The 17214-nt window shown below is 36.6% G+C and overlaps 2 protein-coding genes across 2 annotated transcripts; both read right to left on the bottom strand.

Moving 5' to 3' along the window:
• Positions 1 to 222: 222 nt before the first annotated feature.
• LOC103448306 (uncharacterized) lies at positions 223 to 3758 on the bottom strand. The gene is made up of 6 exons (XM_008387550.4): positions 3520 to 3758; positions 3364 to 3390; positions 3186 to 3248; positions 717 to 795; positions 587 to 632; positions 223 to 452 (listed from the first exon to the last, which is right to left on the bottom strand). Exons 1-6 carry the CDS (start codon positions 3559 to 3561, stop codon positions 443 to 445), a joined length of 267 nt encoding a protein of 88 aa, XP_008385772.1. The 5' UTR covers positions 3562 to 3758; the 3' UTR covers positions 223 to 442.
• A 4640-nt stretch (positions 3759 to 8398) lies between these two features.
• Positions 8399 to 17011, bottom strand: LOC103448305 (diacylglycerol kinase 3-like). Its single transcript, XM_070811124.1, has 12 exons — positions 16521 to 17011; positions 15468 to 15590; positions 15212 to 15349; positions 15047 to 15132; positions 13369 to 13459; positions 12603 to 12675; positions 12054 to 12136; positions 11606 to 11676; positions 10977 to 11054; positions 10546 to 10633; positions 9903 to 10019; positions 8399 to 8864 (listed from the first exon to the last, which is right to left on the bottom strand). The coding sequence occupies exons 1-12, from the start codon at positions 16872 to 16874 to the stop codon at positions 8700 to 8702; spliced, it is 1467 nt and encodes a 488-aa protein (XP_070667225.1). The 5' UTR covers positions 16875 to 17011; the 3' UTR covers positions 8399 to 8699.
• Positions 17012 to 17214: the final 203 nt, after the last annotated feature.

The following is a 17214-nucleotide window of genomic DNA, read 5'->3' as shown; positions in this document are numbered from 1 at the left end:
CAAACAAGAATATCGGCCCCGACTAATAAGAATATGCAAACAATAACGGAACCTTCAGTTTCTTTCGTTTTTTTCAACACAACCAACCTTGATTTGCGTCAAGCAGGGAAGACAACTACAAACGACTTGTTTCCCGTTCAAATCGGTTGCTCAAAGATGTAGGCATTACCCATATCCCCCAAGCAATCAATACACAAGGTTTAATGAAAATAGGCTAACAAGTGCAATCAAATGTAAGCTCTTAAGCATAAACAATTCTGCATGGTAAAAATAGAGGTCAGCAATCAATGCACAAGGTTTAATGATACCACTTGCAAATACTAATACATACCACTACTGATCCAAATACACGTCTTACAACAGCAGTAAATCTAAATCACTCGGCCCCCATCCATTCAAAAAGCACTGTAACCTTCATTTTAAGCCCTTGCAGCATTGGCCATCATTTCCCCCTGGGATTTGAAAACAAATTATTAGACAAGAAGGAGGAGGGATGGTGATATGTACATTAATAAATTTGTACGCAAGGAAAGAGAGAGGGCAAGATATGCATCATAATGTACACACACACAAAGATTCAACTTACGTGCTCATCATCAGAGTAATGTTATCTCCTTTGAGAAGAATCCTTCCTGAAAAGATTAAAAGAAAACAGAAATAATTTAGAGACTGCAGAAGAACAAAGTAGCAGAAGATCACAAGACGAAGAGACTCACCTAACGACTTTCTGGTCTTTTTCTTGATGCTGACTTCTTCGGCTTCATCCAGAACCAAATTCATGTACTCATCAAAACCCTGTAAACACAGATCACCACCAACGAAAGATAGACAATCTGGTCAGATAGCATAACATACGCTGAGAATATGCATTTATGAGAATGAAAATTCATACATTTCTATGTCGCCTTCTCAGTTATGGCAATCAAGTTGAAGACATGTATAATTAATTTCATCAATTTGGATCAATTACATTTCAAACACTTTAGACCCACAACTACATGTATGATTAATTTCGTCAATTTGGATCAATTAAAATTCAAAAGGCCATAAATCAAGTTGAATTATCAATAGCTAAAACACAGCTCCAGCTATTCTATACATTTCTGCAACCATATTATTGCCAACGCGCTCTTATATGAAGGTGTTAGTAGAAAATAGATATAGGAAAAGTACCAACGGCCTTATATGAAATCAAGACTTAGAAGTCTAGAGCAATGAAGCACCAGCTGCTAGCAACATCGCTCACTCACTCTGTCAATATTAAGGTGGCACGTGGCATGTGGTATTGTTCTTTAAAAATTTAACATAACTCAGCAACTTAAAGCCCCTTCTGTTACAGTTATTTACACACTGCCATTGTCTATCCTATCCCCCTCTCGTCCCACCGGCTCGTTTCCCTGTGGTCTCCGCTCCACATTCTCAACACCTCCACTCGGACCCCTCCCCTTCTCTTCCCTTAATGTGCAATTTTCTTTTTGCCTTTTTATAAATTTTGGTCAGTATTTCTGTTCCTCCAAATCCCTTCAACCCCAACCCTTTGTCTTCCTCCTTGGTTATGTTTGGTGACTGAGGGAAAAGAAAAAAGAATATTATTGGCCTGGCTTCCAAATTTCCTGTTCTTCTATGTATGTAAATAGGAATATCTTGGGCTGGTTAACCTGTTGAGACCCGTAAACAAAGGCAAAAGAAGGTTAAATGTTTTCAATTTGAAAGCTAAAACCAATGCATATTAATTTAGGGTTTGTCAGACAAGGAAGACAAAGGGAGTGGACGAGGGCAACAGTGGAAGAAGGTGGAGATGTTGAGAATATGGCAACAGGTAATGGGGCAGTGGGAGGAAAGGAAGGAGGGAGGATGAGAATGGCAGTATGTAAATAACTATAACAGTAAGGGTATAACAGTAAGGGTTTTAAGTTGGCTGAGTAAAACTCTTTTTTTTTAAGAGAAAAACTACATGCCACTTTTTGTCTTAATATTGAGTGTGAGTGAGCAGTGGTGCTAGCAGCTGATGCTAACAGCACTATAGAAGTCTATTCCCTGTAGTACTATCTTATGATCTATAATTGTAGACAAAATATTTTGATGCTTAACATAGTTATTAAAAATAAAAAATTGAAGCTGTAATGGTTCCCCAAAAGTACAGTTGCAGCTTCAAACAAGGACTCCATAATATTATTATGGTGAGTCCTGCCAAAGTCCTTACCAGTACAGCATAAAAGCATGTCTCAACAAGGGAAACATGCTTTACAAACTAACTAAGATTAACTGTTCGATGATAAATAGAATATGTGGAAAACTAGTAATCTCCAAAATCCAAAAAATTATGTTTTACTCGAGCAGAATAATGGTTCGCCGCAGAAGATCATACTTCTGCACCTTCATTACACAAAATATAAATGACTCCTAAAAAGACCCTGCAGTACTCCTAAGATATATCATCTAACAAATAATCGTGATATATATACATGTTTAACTAAGTTATATTTAAAGGGAACTTTAACGAAAAGCTCTTGGTACTGTTCACTTTAACGAAAAACCATATTTTTACACTAAAAAGTCGATCCTGATACTATTCACTTTACCCTTTATTTTGTCCTTAACATTAAACTTCAAAGTTTTCAAGCCCTTTTCATTAGTTTTCCTTATATTAAATGCATAATTTAGTCACTCACAATGCACCTTCTCCCCCAAATTATGTCTTTAAAATTTTGTTTCTTCGGGCCTGGAGCCTCCCCTGTCATAGGAGATAATTATGTCTTTAAAAATAATATGACTGAAAAAACCCCAAATCTTTACCAACTCAAATGTACAATATTATCAATCACAACACATACTAAATTATATGAGCAAATAAGAAATTCAAATAAAAAACATATCCGAAAGGGACAACAATCAGAACAACTCAATGAAACAGTTAAACTGACCACAAGTACTACTGAAATTAAAAAAAATTCACTTAAACATATCATATGGAAGAACAAGACATGAATTCGCAACTGGGGCAGATGAATTCGCAACTGGGGCAGATCAACTGGAGCAGATAAAAATTATCCATATGCCAAAAATCAAAGATAAAGAGGTCCTTACGAGTGCAGCAACGTCAACAGATAAAACTATAAAACCAAAGTGGAGCCTAATTGAAATTTCGTTTGCGGAAAAAATAAAAATAAAATAAAATAACTTACAATAATTCGGCCTTCAATCCTGAGGTCCTTCTGCTCAAATAGCCAAATCTGAATGCGAGCTTTCTGCAACAGAAATTTTCCGAAAAGTAGAAATAAAAAGTCAAAACCCCCGAGAGGCGAACTTTCTAAGAAACCCAGATGAAAAAATCAACAAATTAGAGTGGAGGAGATGACTTACACTTTGAAGGAACCTGAAAATCAAGTTCTGCAGCAAAACCCCCAAAATTCAAAATAAAATTTTGAAAAAAGAAGAAAATTTGTCAGTGAATTATTAAAAAAAAACCACAAAAACGTAGAACAAACCAGAGAAAAGGAATGTGAGAAGGAGACGTACAATGGGTTGGGTCATAATCCTCTGGACTTTAGCGCTCGCCATGGCTGCGAAATTCGATGGGCTTAGGGTTGAGAGAGAGTTTTAGTCGACGGGGGACTTATGAAATTGAAACCCTAGCGAGTGCCGAGTATTTGCTACTAATAACAGAGAGTCGGCAGTCTAATGACCAACCCGCCCTTTATATTGAAATCGCAGTATTTTTCAGAAGCACTTTTGCCAACAGCCTATTTTCCAAGTCCAAAAGTTAAGCCCATTTTTTGGGGTTTTTATCACAAATGGTCCTTAAAATTGACCCACTCCATCAAGATAATCCCTGAAATTGAAAATCAATCAATGTCATCCTTGAATATGAGTGTTGCAAATCAATTTCATCCTTCCATTAGAATTCCATTTAAATTTCTGTTAATTTGCTGATGGGGCACATTGTGAACCCCTATTCCAATTTTATGATGACATGTAGATTAGAGAGTTTCTATTTTTTTTAAATAAAATAAAAACAAAAAACTATTCATCTTCTTCTTTGAACCCAGACACCATCGTCTTCTTCGAACCTAGCCACCAAACAACAATTGACACACCCCGTCCGAGATCAAGGCATGCTGGTCGTCACGTGAGGGTGATGTAGCCATGTGCATAGTGCAAAAGCAATAATGATAATAGAGAATACGAATAAATGAAAACCAACGCATAAGAGTACTAGTTAAGACAAGTACTAGAATATGTGTGAATACACAATCAGAGCGTATGCAGCCTAAGTTTAGTCCAGAAAACAAATACTAATTAAACGACACCGAAAGATTCCCTACATTTGTGATAGTCTGTCAGAACCTCCAATCAATCCTCGTGAGCCACCAACGAACAAGTTTATCTAAAACCTAGAGGGGCACAAAACAGAAAGTGTGAGTGGGCAAAAACAAAGTTTTTCAAAACCATTTCATTTATCAAATGCTCTAACCCCTCGCCATAAAAACATGTATAACTTTCCCAGATATAAAACAGAATAAGTAACTCAGGTGAAAATAAGTTCATGGGAAATAACATATTAGCTGGAACCCTTGCAGGGGTCTGTACGGCTGAATTCATAGCTCATTAATCAATCTAGTCGGAGTCACCGTAAGTGACCTGTACAGCACTACACTGCACATGAGTTGAAACCACTGTAATGGTATATACGACAGGATTGGGTGTAATATAATTATGCTCATTGCTACTCATTATAGTTGTGCGATAAAATGCTAGTCACCTACGAGTCGAAACCACTTATAGTGGTCTGTACTACAAGACCGTGCACCTAAATTGGATCCAATGTGAGCATATGGTGCGAGATGTGACATCATAAACAAGCATGTACCATATTTCTGCCTAATCACAATCACCCAGGGTACAGGTTTATGAGCTCTCAATCACGTTTCACATTATCAATATCTCATATAACAAAACATAACTCACCTGGTACTTACTTGAGCGTCCACAACACCAATTCATATTATGCATCATATACTAATTCATATGCCGAATATAAATTTAGATGCATGGCATTTCAAGGCATACTTTCATTTAAACACATTTTCTAGGAAAATATCAAGTATATAAATATATACTGAAAACCAAAAGCCCACTCACTAGTATGTCGAAGGGTCATAGACCCCGAGTCGCCCTTGACTGCGCTCGTCCTCGGGATAAGTCTCCCCTATATGCGAAACAACTATAGAAATGTTAATTTAAAGCACATAACCAATACTAGCTAATAACTTCTCATACATTGCTCAAATGGGGTGTTTAAATATACCAACGTAATCTACACAACCTCACGAACATCCCTATATTTTTAGAAAAATTTTTCGACGTCCCACGCACCGACCAAGGCACGCCCAGACGCGCCCTTACGCGCGGGCAATCCTAACGGAATCCTTAACCGCCATTAGGGAATATTCAGCTAAAAATTAGAATATTCCGTTAAAACTAACCTGACACCGTTAGCTACCGTTAGGAATATTCCATCAACTCTGACGGAATATTCTTCTTTCTTCTTCGGTGAACCTCGCTGATCGCCGTCGTCGCCGGAAACTGGAAAATGTTTAAACCTTCATTTCTCTTCCATTTCTCAACCAAATTTCATGAAATCTTAACTAAAATGAAGCTTAGGACTAGAAGAACACAATCTTACCAATTTCAAGCTCCAAAAATCACAGGATCTCGTTAGAGAAAGCACAATAATTCTGGCCAAATTTCAAACTCGCCAAACTCGACATCCCGATGTCCAAAACACCTCGTTTTTCTTCTCCGAGCTTCGTGAAGACGCTCTAAAGCTTCCTAGAGGCTTAAAATCTTCTAAAAACTTCACATTTACGTGTGCATGAACAGTACCTCGAATCTGGGTTCTCGGGAAAACGAGGGTTTCACGTTTAAAGAAAGGTATGGTTGTGATCCTTAGCTTGCCAAGAACTCAAAGACACTAACTTTAGCCTCGATCTGTGAGTGATCAAGGGGTTTTGAAATTGGTCCGTACGTTGTACGAAAAAATGGAAAGAAACCCGAGAGGAAGGAGAGAGAGAGAGTGTGTCAACGGGGAGAGAGAAAGAGAGAGTGTGTGTCCACGTGGGTCACCAACCAAAACCAACAAAAGCTTATTTCTAATTGGGTCCAATTAATTAGGAATAGAACTAATTGGTCCTCAAGCTTAAGTCTAACTCACACTCCACAATAAAACTCAACATCCAAGGGGTCACCAACCAAAACCAACAAAATCTTATTTCTAATTGGGTCCAATTAATTAGGAATAGAACTAATTGGTCCTCAAGCTTAAGTCTAACTCACACTCCACAATAAAACTCAACATCCAAAGGTATATAAGTAATTTCACGCCGTCGAAAAATAAATATTTCAGGACGGGCTGTCACAACAATCGTCATCTTTTTGGCTTAAATCGGGGCATCCGGCTCTACAAATCTAATTCCAACTCCAATTCTTGATAGCTATCTCATTGCAATTTTTTCAAATTGGCTTAAATTTCATTACATTTTTATCCTGATTTCAATTATATAGGGTTTTTTTTTTTTTTTTTTTTTTTGTGTGTGTGGAAGTATTAACTTTCATTAAAGGGCAAAAGCCCACCAACATAACCAGAGCAGCAAAGAGCTACAAAAGTTTGTGCTATGGCTTCCAGATTTCATCACCACCACTAGACATGGAACGCGCGGTGAATGCGCCATGAAAGAGAACTAGACAAAAACACACCCCAATCCCCCACGCACCAACACACCCCCCTCAAAATTACTCTCTAAAAATCCCCAGGGGAATTCGTTGTCACCGTCTGATCTTCCCAGCCCGCGCTCCTCCACGAGAATTGTGGGTTTGGCCAGAAAACCCACGAACTTTCACGGCTTAGATTTGAAATTCGAACCTTTCAACTTCGAATTTGATGAAGGTAGAGGTTTGGAAGGGTACGAAGATAGGCTTCTAGGAATATCAGTTTTTGAGTCATTGGTACCGGAGGACAACGGCGCCGCTCCTTGGTGCTAGTTTGTTGTTGCAGCGTTGAAGGGAGAGAGCATACGGGAGGGAAGGAGAGAGAGTAAAGGGAGAGAGAATTAGTGGGCTAAATTAACAAATTAATTTTGTTTTTTAATCCACATGGCACCATAATATTGGAGGGGTGGGGCCCAAATGTGCCATGTCAGCACATTAACAAAAAATTTAACTTAATACAGACAAAAGGACGACATTGATCTGCAACATCCAAATTCAGGGACGACATTGATTGATTTTTAAATTCAATGATCATCTTGATGAGGTGAGTCAATTTTAGGGAACATTTGTAATAAAATCCCTTTCTTTTTTCATAGGCAATAAACATGAGGTCCAGAGAAATATAGCTTATTTGGAAATGCTTTTACAATAACTGAAAGCACTTTAATAAAAGGGAACTTTAACGAAAAGCACCCGGTACTGTTCACTTTAACGAAAAACCACATTTTTACACTAAAAAGTCAATCCTGGTACTATTCACTTTACCCTTTATTTTGTCCTTATCATTAAAACTCAAAGTTTTCAAGCCATTTTCACTAGTTTTCCTTTAATAAAAATGGGTTTGGGTTCTAAAAACACTTGAAGTGCTTTTTGTAAAAAGCATAACTTATGTGCTTCTTCCACGAAGTAATTCAAATGCTTTTATAAGATTTACTAGTATTTTCACTAAATATTGGTTTCAAATACACTTTTAGCCATTTTAAAAACACTCCCAACTAAGCTCATAACATAAAGGGAAATGATAAACACATTATTTTTAACTTCTCACACTTCCATTTAATCCTATTCGTTGTTTGAGTTTGATTTCTTCAATCCGAGAGCAAAAGGTAACGAGGAGTGTGTGAGAAGCTAAAAAAGGTGTGAAAATCATCTTTCTTTTGAAAAAGGTGAGAAGCTTAAGGTTTAGAAAGCTTTGAGCAAAGGAGAACGAAGGGTATGAGAATATGACTCAAGAAATGGAAGAACAAAATACATACCCTCAATTTACGTTTAAACAGTGTTTAAAATATTGGTATCGGTAGAAATATTGACATGTGAATTTGTGGAATTATCGACGGAAATATCGAATATTGATATCGGTTGCCTTTGATGGAAATGATGGGAGTTTAAAATGAAACTTTAGAAATTGTCAAGCATTGGTTTGAATGAAAAATAAAGAATTTCTCCGATACTTAACAGATGTGTAAAAAATATCGACGATACTTGTCGATTTTAACCTAAACTTAAGAGTTTCTCCAATATAAGATGAAGTTCAGACTTCACCCCCCATTTCCATATCTTTCCCTGATTTTTTGAATATTTTCATGGAAATATCAACCGTATCGAATAAATTTTATACACTACGTTTAAATGCCGATCAAAACAGAAATATATTAACTGAAACTAGCAAAAATGTGAAATCTATAGTCATAACAACAACAGAGGAATGCTACACAATACATTTTTCGCTTAACAAGGTTTTGACCCACTAATCCTCACTAGATAATGTAAACTACTCATCGCAGCTGAACAGAAAAACCGACGGAGATTTCAACCCGCAATAGAGATTCATATACCAATGAATTACAATTTACAAACTCTCAGGTGAGGATCACACCCAACCCGAGTACAAGCCCTGCTTTAGAAGAGTTGAGTCTTCTTCCTTGATCATCTCAGTGATCGTCTCCATGAATCATCAGTGATTGAAACGGAACCCTCGTAATTTCCACCAGCGTTGAATACTCCTCGTGCATTGGCTGCTTCCATGGTTCCCCATCCATTTGCATATATGCATTTCTCCATTCCCCACCTCTAACTTCCAACCGAATTGCAGCCGCCTAATCAACAACAGAGTAAGTTGTTAAGTTCATATCACGATGCATGCGTACAGTATAGAGCTTCGAAAATCCACAATGGCAATCACTCTGCACAAAGGATCATGCAAAACCAGAGGTACAACAACTTCACAAAGAAATATATACATACATACATACATACATACATACATACATACATATATATATATCTCGAGAATTGTCTAAACAACTTCAAAATGCAACACAAAATGTGTGACAGATAAGGAAATTCCATCTAGTAAGTCCTGCAGAAAAAAAAACTATATTGTTAGTGTAGTACAATTATTGTGCAGGATGGATTAGATGGAAATTCCTTATCTGTCACACGTTTTGTGCTGCATTTTGAAGTTCTTTAGACAATTGATATATTTTTTTTTTCTCTCGGAGCTGTGACCCAGAGGAAACAGCTGCAGCATTCCCAAATAGGACAAATACACACTTGAAACTATTTCATTTCTTTTTTTTTTATTCTTTTTTTTTGCTCAAGTAAACCCGCTATATGCATGTACACAACGAAATAAACAGCTTTCATCTTAATCTTGTTTTTTAGGCAAGCTCATGAGACGAATCAATATTTTCCTGCATCACAGGGGTATATTCGACTAAAATTTCATGCATCGCCTATAAATTCATTAGGTAGAAGAAAATTTAATCCGCAGAAGATAACACTAAAGCAAATGTAATTATTCAATAGTTCAAAAACGAATCCCACAAAATTCATATATTTTTACAATAATATTCTGGTGCTATTAATATGCTAAAACGCGTCACTTAGTACAACGGTCTAATGGTATTCCTCTTCACTTGTAAAAGTGAGAGGTCTTAGGTTCGATTATCGCCAAAGACAAATTTGAACTACATTATTGCTAGCCCATTGTGAGGCTTAGCCCACCCCCTCCCTCTTAGTGTAGATAACATCGTTTGTTAAAAAAAAAAAAAATGCTAAAACGCATAAACTTTTTGCATGCTAAAGAGTAAAAACTTGACATGATAGGATGAAGAAAGACACTGTTGCTGTACCTGAGCAATGTGTTTTGCAGAGATGAGTTCCACCATAACAAAAGATGCATGCCATCCTTGTTTCAGGCCAAAAACTTCAAGAAGGCCATCATCAGCATGGGCCTCCACGAAGCCTCTCTGAAACAATAAAGTTTTAAGATAACTATTATTAGCTTGGAATTCAGCAGTAACTCGATAAGCATGATTTAATGAGCACACTGAATAAAAGTTGCATGATAATCAAAACTTTAAATTCTACTACTAACATAAATCCGGTGTAAACAAAATTAATGAAAACCAAGTAACTGGTATACAAACATGAACTAAACTTCCAGGCGTTTAACAAAATACAAATGCGAGACACAAATTTGCACAAGTAAAGTTCCCACCTTTAAAACACAAACAACAAAACAAAACATGTTTGTGTTGAAAACCTATCCTAGTACAACAGAGTTGCCAGCTCAGATCCTAGTCAGCCGTTATTTAGCCAGTCAGATTCCACTAGTTCGTAGTCAAAACTGTTTGACTAGATTAGTTATGAGTAGTTAGCCACTGTTAGATATTATTCAAGGCTTAAGTTATTACTCAGCTCATTGCTGAAGTGTAAATATATAGAATGCTGTGGGCAAACACCACACGATTTTGTATATAAACTATATAATACCTTTTCCAAGTACTCTGGCTTCAGATTACCCCACGGATTTCTTCCACTCCCATAGTTATGAAGATTTAGAGCAACAATTGCCCGTACGCTGAAAGAAGATAAAATAACAACATAAGCTATTGCAAATAATGGACAAAATTCGCTCAAAGTACTCCATGTCAGCAAGCATTTTATTCTAAATTATTCTACGTTCAGGAGAAAATAAAAAATAAAGGAACAAATACGCACATGTGGACAGAAATAGATGAGAGTGATATATAGTTTACTTTTCCAGGGTTCAAGTGATACATGACTTGTTTAAAATAAAAAGGTGAAAAAGAAAAAGTGGCATGCTTAGAAAAACCAAAGAGATTACTAAGAGCTACTATATGTGCAAAGAAAACTATGTTCCAGAACTGTACCCCTAAAAGATTTAAGAAACAAAAGTGTACCTTGAAGGCACTGGAATCTGCTCCCACTCTGAGCAATTTACCTTTTTGACATGCATCCTTAAGATGTTCTTTAGTCCCCTACAACCAGAAAAATAATTGGATACACATCAGAAGATGCAGAGAGCACTAAAACATTTGGATAATTTTACATTATGTAAAAATTAGCCTCTGCATTTAAATAGCCTCCACATGTAGAATTGATAATTTACACTCTTGCTGCTCATGTGATTCAACAAAAGAACAAAACAGGATGTAAACACAATGAATAAGGCAAAAAATTGTCCAGAACCGTAGATTGCATAGCACACTGCTCCCCTCTGGCGTGAAAACATTTGTTTTTTTTTTTAGGGGAGGGGTTCGCGTTTACCCTCCTGCACAAACTCAAGGATGTATAATTCTCAATTATGGGACAACTCTTTTATATTCTTTCAACAGGAAGCAGAACTACAAGTGAATCTTAAACAAAATTCAATTTTAATAAAGTGATATTAGAAAATAAAAAAAGAAATTAGAGTCAGATCAAAAGAGAAATCTCTTTTAATCAACGTAGATAATTGTTAGTATAAAAAATAACAACGAGAGAAACCATCAAAGCAAATGAATACTGCTTCAGTTTAAAGATATCAAACCTTAAACCAGGATCACTTGTGCAAGGTGTGAAGAACCAACCTTGAGTGCAACTATAACCTGAGTAAACCAACTGCAATAACACATAGATCAGTCAAAATATAAAGCCTGTTCATTATCAAATAAAGCCGCATTTCATTAACAAAAAACAGATTAATATTCTTTGGTTCATCATTTAATACAAAGATTTGATTGGATGTAAAAACAAATGAAAATGTGCAATTCACATTATAATATTCCTAGTATTCTTATAAAAAAAAAAAAGCAGACAAGTTTCTAACAATGTTTTCTTCTGTTCAAAAAGGAAAATATTATTACACACATTGCTTAAATGGACACTGTTCTCAACTCTAATATTCCGACAATGCCATGCAAATTGAATCATTGATAAAACTGCACCCCAATGGATATTCAAATCATATATAAAAGAAAAAAGACATTCGACCAGACCTTATTTGAAATTGGACCTTGTGCAAGATACGGTTTTTCATTTCGTAAATGGTGGAATCCATACGCAACTTGGGCATCCATTCCTGTATAACCAAATGACGAAAACAGGATCATGTAAAGGAGAACAATAACCTAATAAACATATTTTTATTGTATAAATCATCTTTCTCTGATAAGAATATCTTTGCAAACAGAATTTCATCTTATGTAAAGGGGTTTAGGGAACAGGCCTAGATTTAGATGTTAAACATTCTTTACTCAAGATATCTAGAAATTTGTTCAAAGATATAGATGTAAGGGACATCTCGACACCTGAACAATATATGTAGAATATGCAACTGTATCCAACTAAATCCATTGTGAATACAATAGGGTGATCTCTACAAGTGCAATTCCTTACTGGAAAAGAAAAAAACATGGCATGAACACAAGAGTATATGCGTTCAATACAATGATAATTCTAGTTTAACATTCTACTAATATGCTTAGTACGAACACCTTTTAGAATATGTGTTCTAATAAAACCCTAAACCAATGAAGTCAACATACCTATGCTGAAGTAATTATAAAACACTCCTTCGTGGCAAGTAGATTTCTCAGGCAAATCTCCTTTTTCCAAACCCTGCAGTCACTAAAATGTGTCAAACATATGGTATAAAATCATGGTATCCTTTGGCATGTGATGTAGGTGATTCTAGTAAGCTTATCAGGCCAGAAACTTAAGAAATTAGAATAAAATTTAATCGTATAAAGATTCATTGAGTGCAGAGAAGTTAACAATATAAAGATTACACAAGGAGAAAAAGAGGTAAAAGTGATAATGGAGATGTGAAGGCCGCCTTTCATCAGAACCTAATATTCAATTTTTCAAAATAATAATATATATTGCTTTGCCAGAAAGAGTCTTTTTTTAAGTTTCCAATAGATTATTTTATTTAGAAAAGATAATGTCATCAGTTCACAAGAATTGAGCAATATAAACATTCATTTTACCCAGTAGAGTAACTCAAAAACAAGAACACGTATTTTCACAGTATTTGACATCTGAATAAAACTATTACAACAACAACAACAACAAAGCCTTTTCCTACTAAGTGGGGTCGGCTATATGAATCCTAGAACGCCATTGCACTCGGTTTTGTGTCATGTCCTCCGTTAGATCCAAGTACTCTTAAGTCTTTTCTTAAAGTCTCTTCCAAAGTTTTCCTAGGTCTTCCTCTACCCCTTCGGCCCTGTTTAAAACTATGACTTGTAGAAATTAAGAATTCAAAAGGTTACCCAATAAGAGTAGCTCGTCAAGAGTAACTAGACTTACAGTCTCATCAAGAGCGCATTCTTCAGTAAGCTTCAAAGAATGGGGTGGGTCCATTTCTGTACCGGCTGGCATTGACAGCACAATATGCCAACTGCACCATAATAAAAGCAAATATAAATAAAACTGCTGGCTGGAACAAACCAGAACTAAAATAGTGTTACTGTTAAATACCATCAGAGTTGGTTAATAATGATGCCTTTTCCCAAAATATATACATACAAGAAATGCACAAAATAATGGGCCATACCATATTAAACTAGAGAGGGAGAGAGAATAACACATGAAACTCAATAGACATTTGAGAAACTATGTAGGTTCTCAATATTCATTATAACAATATTTGCAAACCAAAAGGAACCTTACCATAAGTTTCATATATATTTCTTTCTTTTTCATCACTTTCTTTCTGAACCTAGTTACAAGCATAACGTTAAACTTGCCTATACCATAACAGAAATCCTGAGTGACCAACAAATAATACCAAATATCCATTAGGCAAAAGATTTATTAGGTAAGATCCTTTTAGGAAAAATAAAATGTACAGAAGAATAAAATGTCTTTGTGCTCTTCCTTTAGAGGGGGGGGGGGGAAATAAAGGAAAGAAGAAAATAAAAAACATTTTAAAGGATGTTAGCAGTGTTGCGATTTGGCTCGTCAAAATACCAAGGCCAACCAGGTTTAGGTTTCCAATTGGTGTAGGGAAAGAAGTAAAGGAATGTGCACTGGATATTTCCCATAAGAATTGGGAAATAGGTTTTCTTTGTAATCCCAATCAGTTTAGGATTCGGAAATAAGTTAGTTTTCCCTATTCTAAAAGGATTCAAGAAGTCTATACTTGTAACGCATGTGACCATCAGTCTATGAACTAGGCTTGTTGGGGGCTGTTTATTAACACAAACAGCACAGAGAATACAAGGTAGAGAGCCAAGAGTATTAGAGAGATCTAAAGCAAGGCTTTGGGGTTTAGCATAAGGGTTTTCAATACGTTCTTGTAACCGAGTTGTTATTCTCCATAGTGCAGGTGATTTCTCAGGAGAGATCACATGAGGAGTAGGCAAAGTTCGCCGAACCTCACTAAATTCTTTGTGTTTGAGTGTGGCGTGTCTACTTTATTGTTCATATACTCACAAAGCATCATCTTATAAGTTTGCATAACAACGGAGACTATCAATAAATAAGATCAACTAAGGGGGATTAAAATCTACAAGTAGAATGCAAAAGATTGATTTAAACTCAATTCCCTATGTTTTGGAACCACAACATAGTTTGCAAGGGAAAAGAGGGGAAAGAAGGAACCCACATCTCAAATGCAATCAACTCTCTAACAAAACTGAACCAGCAAATGAGAGTGACACACATGCACAGACATGGAATGCATTATGCACAGATATGGAATGCACTCAAAGATGAAATGCAGAGTTGATTGAAGTCAAGATTCAAAAACACATCAAACAGTTAAAATTAATTGTACATTGTAGGTATGAACATTCACAGTGAAGGACTAGAGATCCTCAATCAAATTAAATTTCAGTACAATAGCTGCACACAACTTCTAAATTCACTGACCACTAAGTCACTAGCTAGGAAAAATCATGTACTGGACATGATTAGAGAAAGGCTTCATTTTACTAGCCTTCTAATTGAACACATACAACCATTACCTAATAATACAGCTTACCTATCCAAACGGCATATTGGACCTGCAGTAGCCCTGAATAGAGTTTTTTTAATGGCTGATTTCCATGCAAAAGGGAATGAACCACCCTGGTGAAAATATGTATACCCATTGCTCAATAATGCAAGAAAAATCTTCCACAAACTAAAAATTCATTACAAAACTTACCCAACCAAAACTCCTGGAAAGATCATTTCCCGTGCCAAGTGGAATAACTCCTACTGGAGGAACCGGTTCCAAACCCTGTCTGTTGAGTTCATATAGGCAACCAAGTACCCAACCCACTGTACCATCACCCCCTGCAACCTGCCCAAAATTCCAATATGCTACGTGTCAAACTTAAATGTTGTAGGATTTCACTAGATGCTAAACTCAGAATGATCATATAATATGAGCTTTAAGTAAATGTGCCGCAATGTCATACCATAACCCTGATCTTTTGACGACACTCTTTGGCACAAAGGTCACCAAGATCAGCCAATAACTCTAGACAACCCAACCCATACTGAACAAATTCATGAGGCTTCACATCTGAGAGGTCAAAAACCTGCATGACAAATTATTTCCAATTCAAGCAATAGTTTGCACAGATTAAAGACAAATATGAAGAAACCCTCTACAGAATAAAAAATACATTAGGCTACTGCAGAATTTCAAGCTAGATGGTTTTAATTCCACAAGTGTTTTTCCATTCAGCATTTAGTAATTTAGGAGACAGTAACCACTTTGTCTACTGAACTCGATTCAACAAACAAGTGAAATCACAAGGGGGCAGCCTCTCCATAAATGGGGGTAAGGCTAGCCGACATTCACCTCTCGCAGACCCTGCGTAAAGTGGAAGCCTTGTGCACTGGGTACGACCTTTTAAAGCCTGATTAAGAAGATGATGGCACCATTTTAGCCAACCCCGTTCAGTGATATATCAAAGCATTTCTAACCTCATTATAGTCGTAACGATCAAACAGAACTAAGGTTAACTAGCAAAAATTGCAAAACAGTCCAACGCCACTTTCTTCCTCTGCTTCCTTTATTTAAAACAAACCTGATAAATCCTTTACTTCCTTCGAACAACCACAATATGTTCATAACATTACATAAACTATCGAAGTAATAAACTCACCCCTTAAGGTAAAATATACAAACAAAAAAACCAAAATTTTTTTTCAAAAAAAAAGGACAATAATTATCATACTTAACCAAAAATCCCCCATAACCCTACGTATGCAGTAAGGAAAACAGACACAAACACGTAAATTCATGCACGCACAAATACATCATAAATGGATTTTTTCCAGTTCCTGAGAAAATCAAATTATAAATCAAATTCTCAAATGGGTCGCCAGAAAAACCAAAAAAATCAAATGGGTCGCCAGAAAAACGAAAAATAAATCAATCTAGCAAAAAAACGAAAAATAAACCAAAATTCAAAGGGTGCAGTCAATGCCAATCGAATTAACTTGAAGGAAATTAATGGTACCTGTTCTTCACCCATCAGCAGTTGGAGCCTCTCCTTGAGCATAGGCCCGTATCTTCCACCGCTTCGCGGATTTATAAACACAACCATGGGCGACTCCGGCGGCGTTTCCTCCACATTTTCGACGGCGGCGGTGGCGACGAGGTCTCGACTTCCCGGAAGGCGGCTCTCGCCGGCTCTTGGGTCCTTTAACCGTATAGAATCGCGCATAGCGAAGCGGAGGTACTGCGGCATCAAGAGCTTCTTCTTGAGCTCCTCCTTGTCAATCGTCATACCCGATAGGGTACAGCCCCTGAAAGAGTCGATCATCGACGATCGCGCGGTGATCCGCGTCGTCGACGACGACGGAGAATCCATTTCGCTTTCTATCTTTCTCTCTGCTTTTTGTCTCTCTACCTCTCTCTCTCTCTACCTCTCTACCAAGCGCGTTTGTAATTGAATTTCCAAAGAGTGCCAATGGGAGAAGAATAACGTGGCTCCCAGCTTTATTCAACAATATTTTATTCAATTATTGAGTAATAATATATTACTTAGTTTCTATTCTTGGCCGTCTATAGTTGGCTGAGGGTCTGCTGTCACTGTCGATAAATTTTTTATTGTGATCGGAACACGAGTGGTATACCACATGTTTTACATAAATGGTGAAAAATTTTATTTTTAAAGTTATTAACTTTTTAACAAATATATCCCACAATTT

The sequence above is a fragment of the Malus domestica genome, chromosome 13 (assembly GCF_042453785.1).
Source record: "Malus domestica chromosome 13, GDT2T_hap1".
Taxonomy (NCBI): Eukaryota; Viridiplantae; Streptophyta; class Magnoliopsida; order Rosales; family Rosaceae; genus Malus; species Malus domestica.
This window is presented reverse-complemented; position numbering and strand designations above follow the sequence as displayed.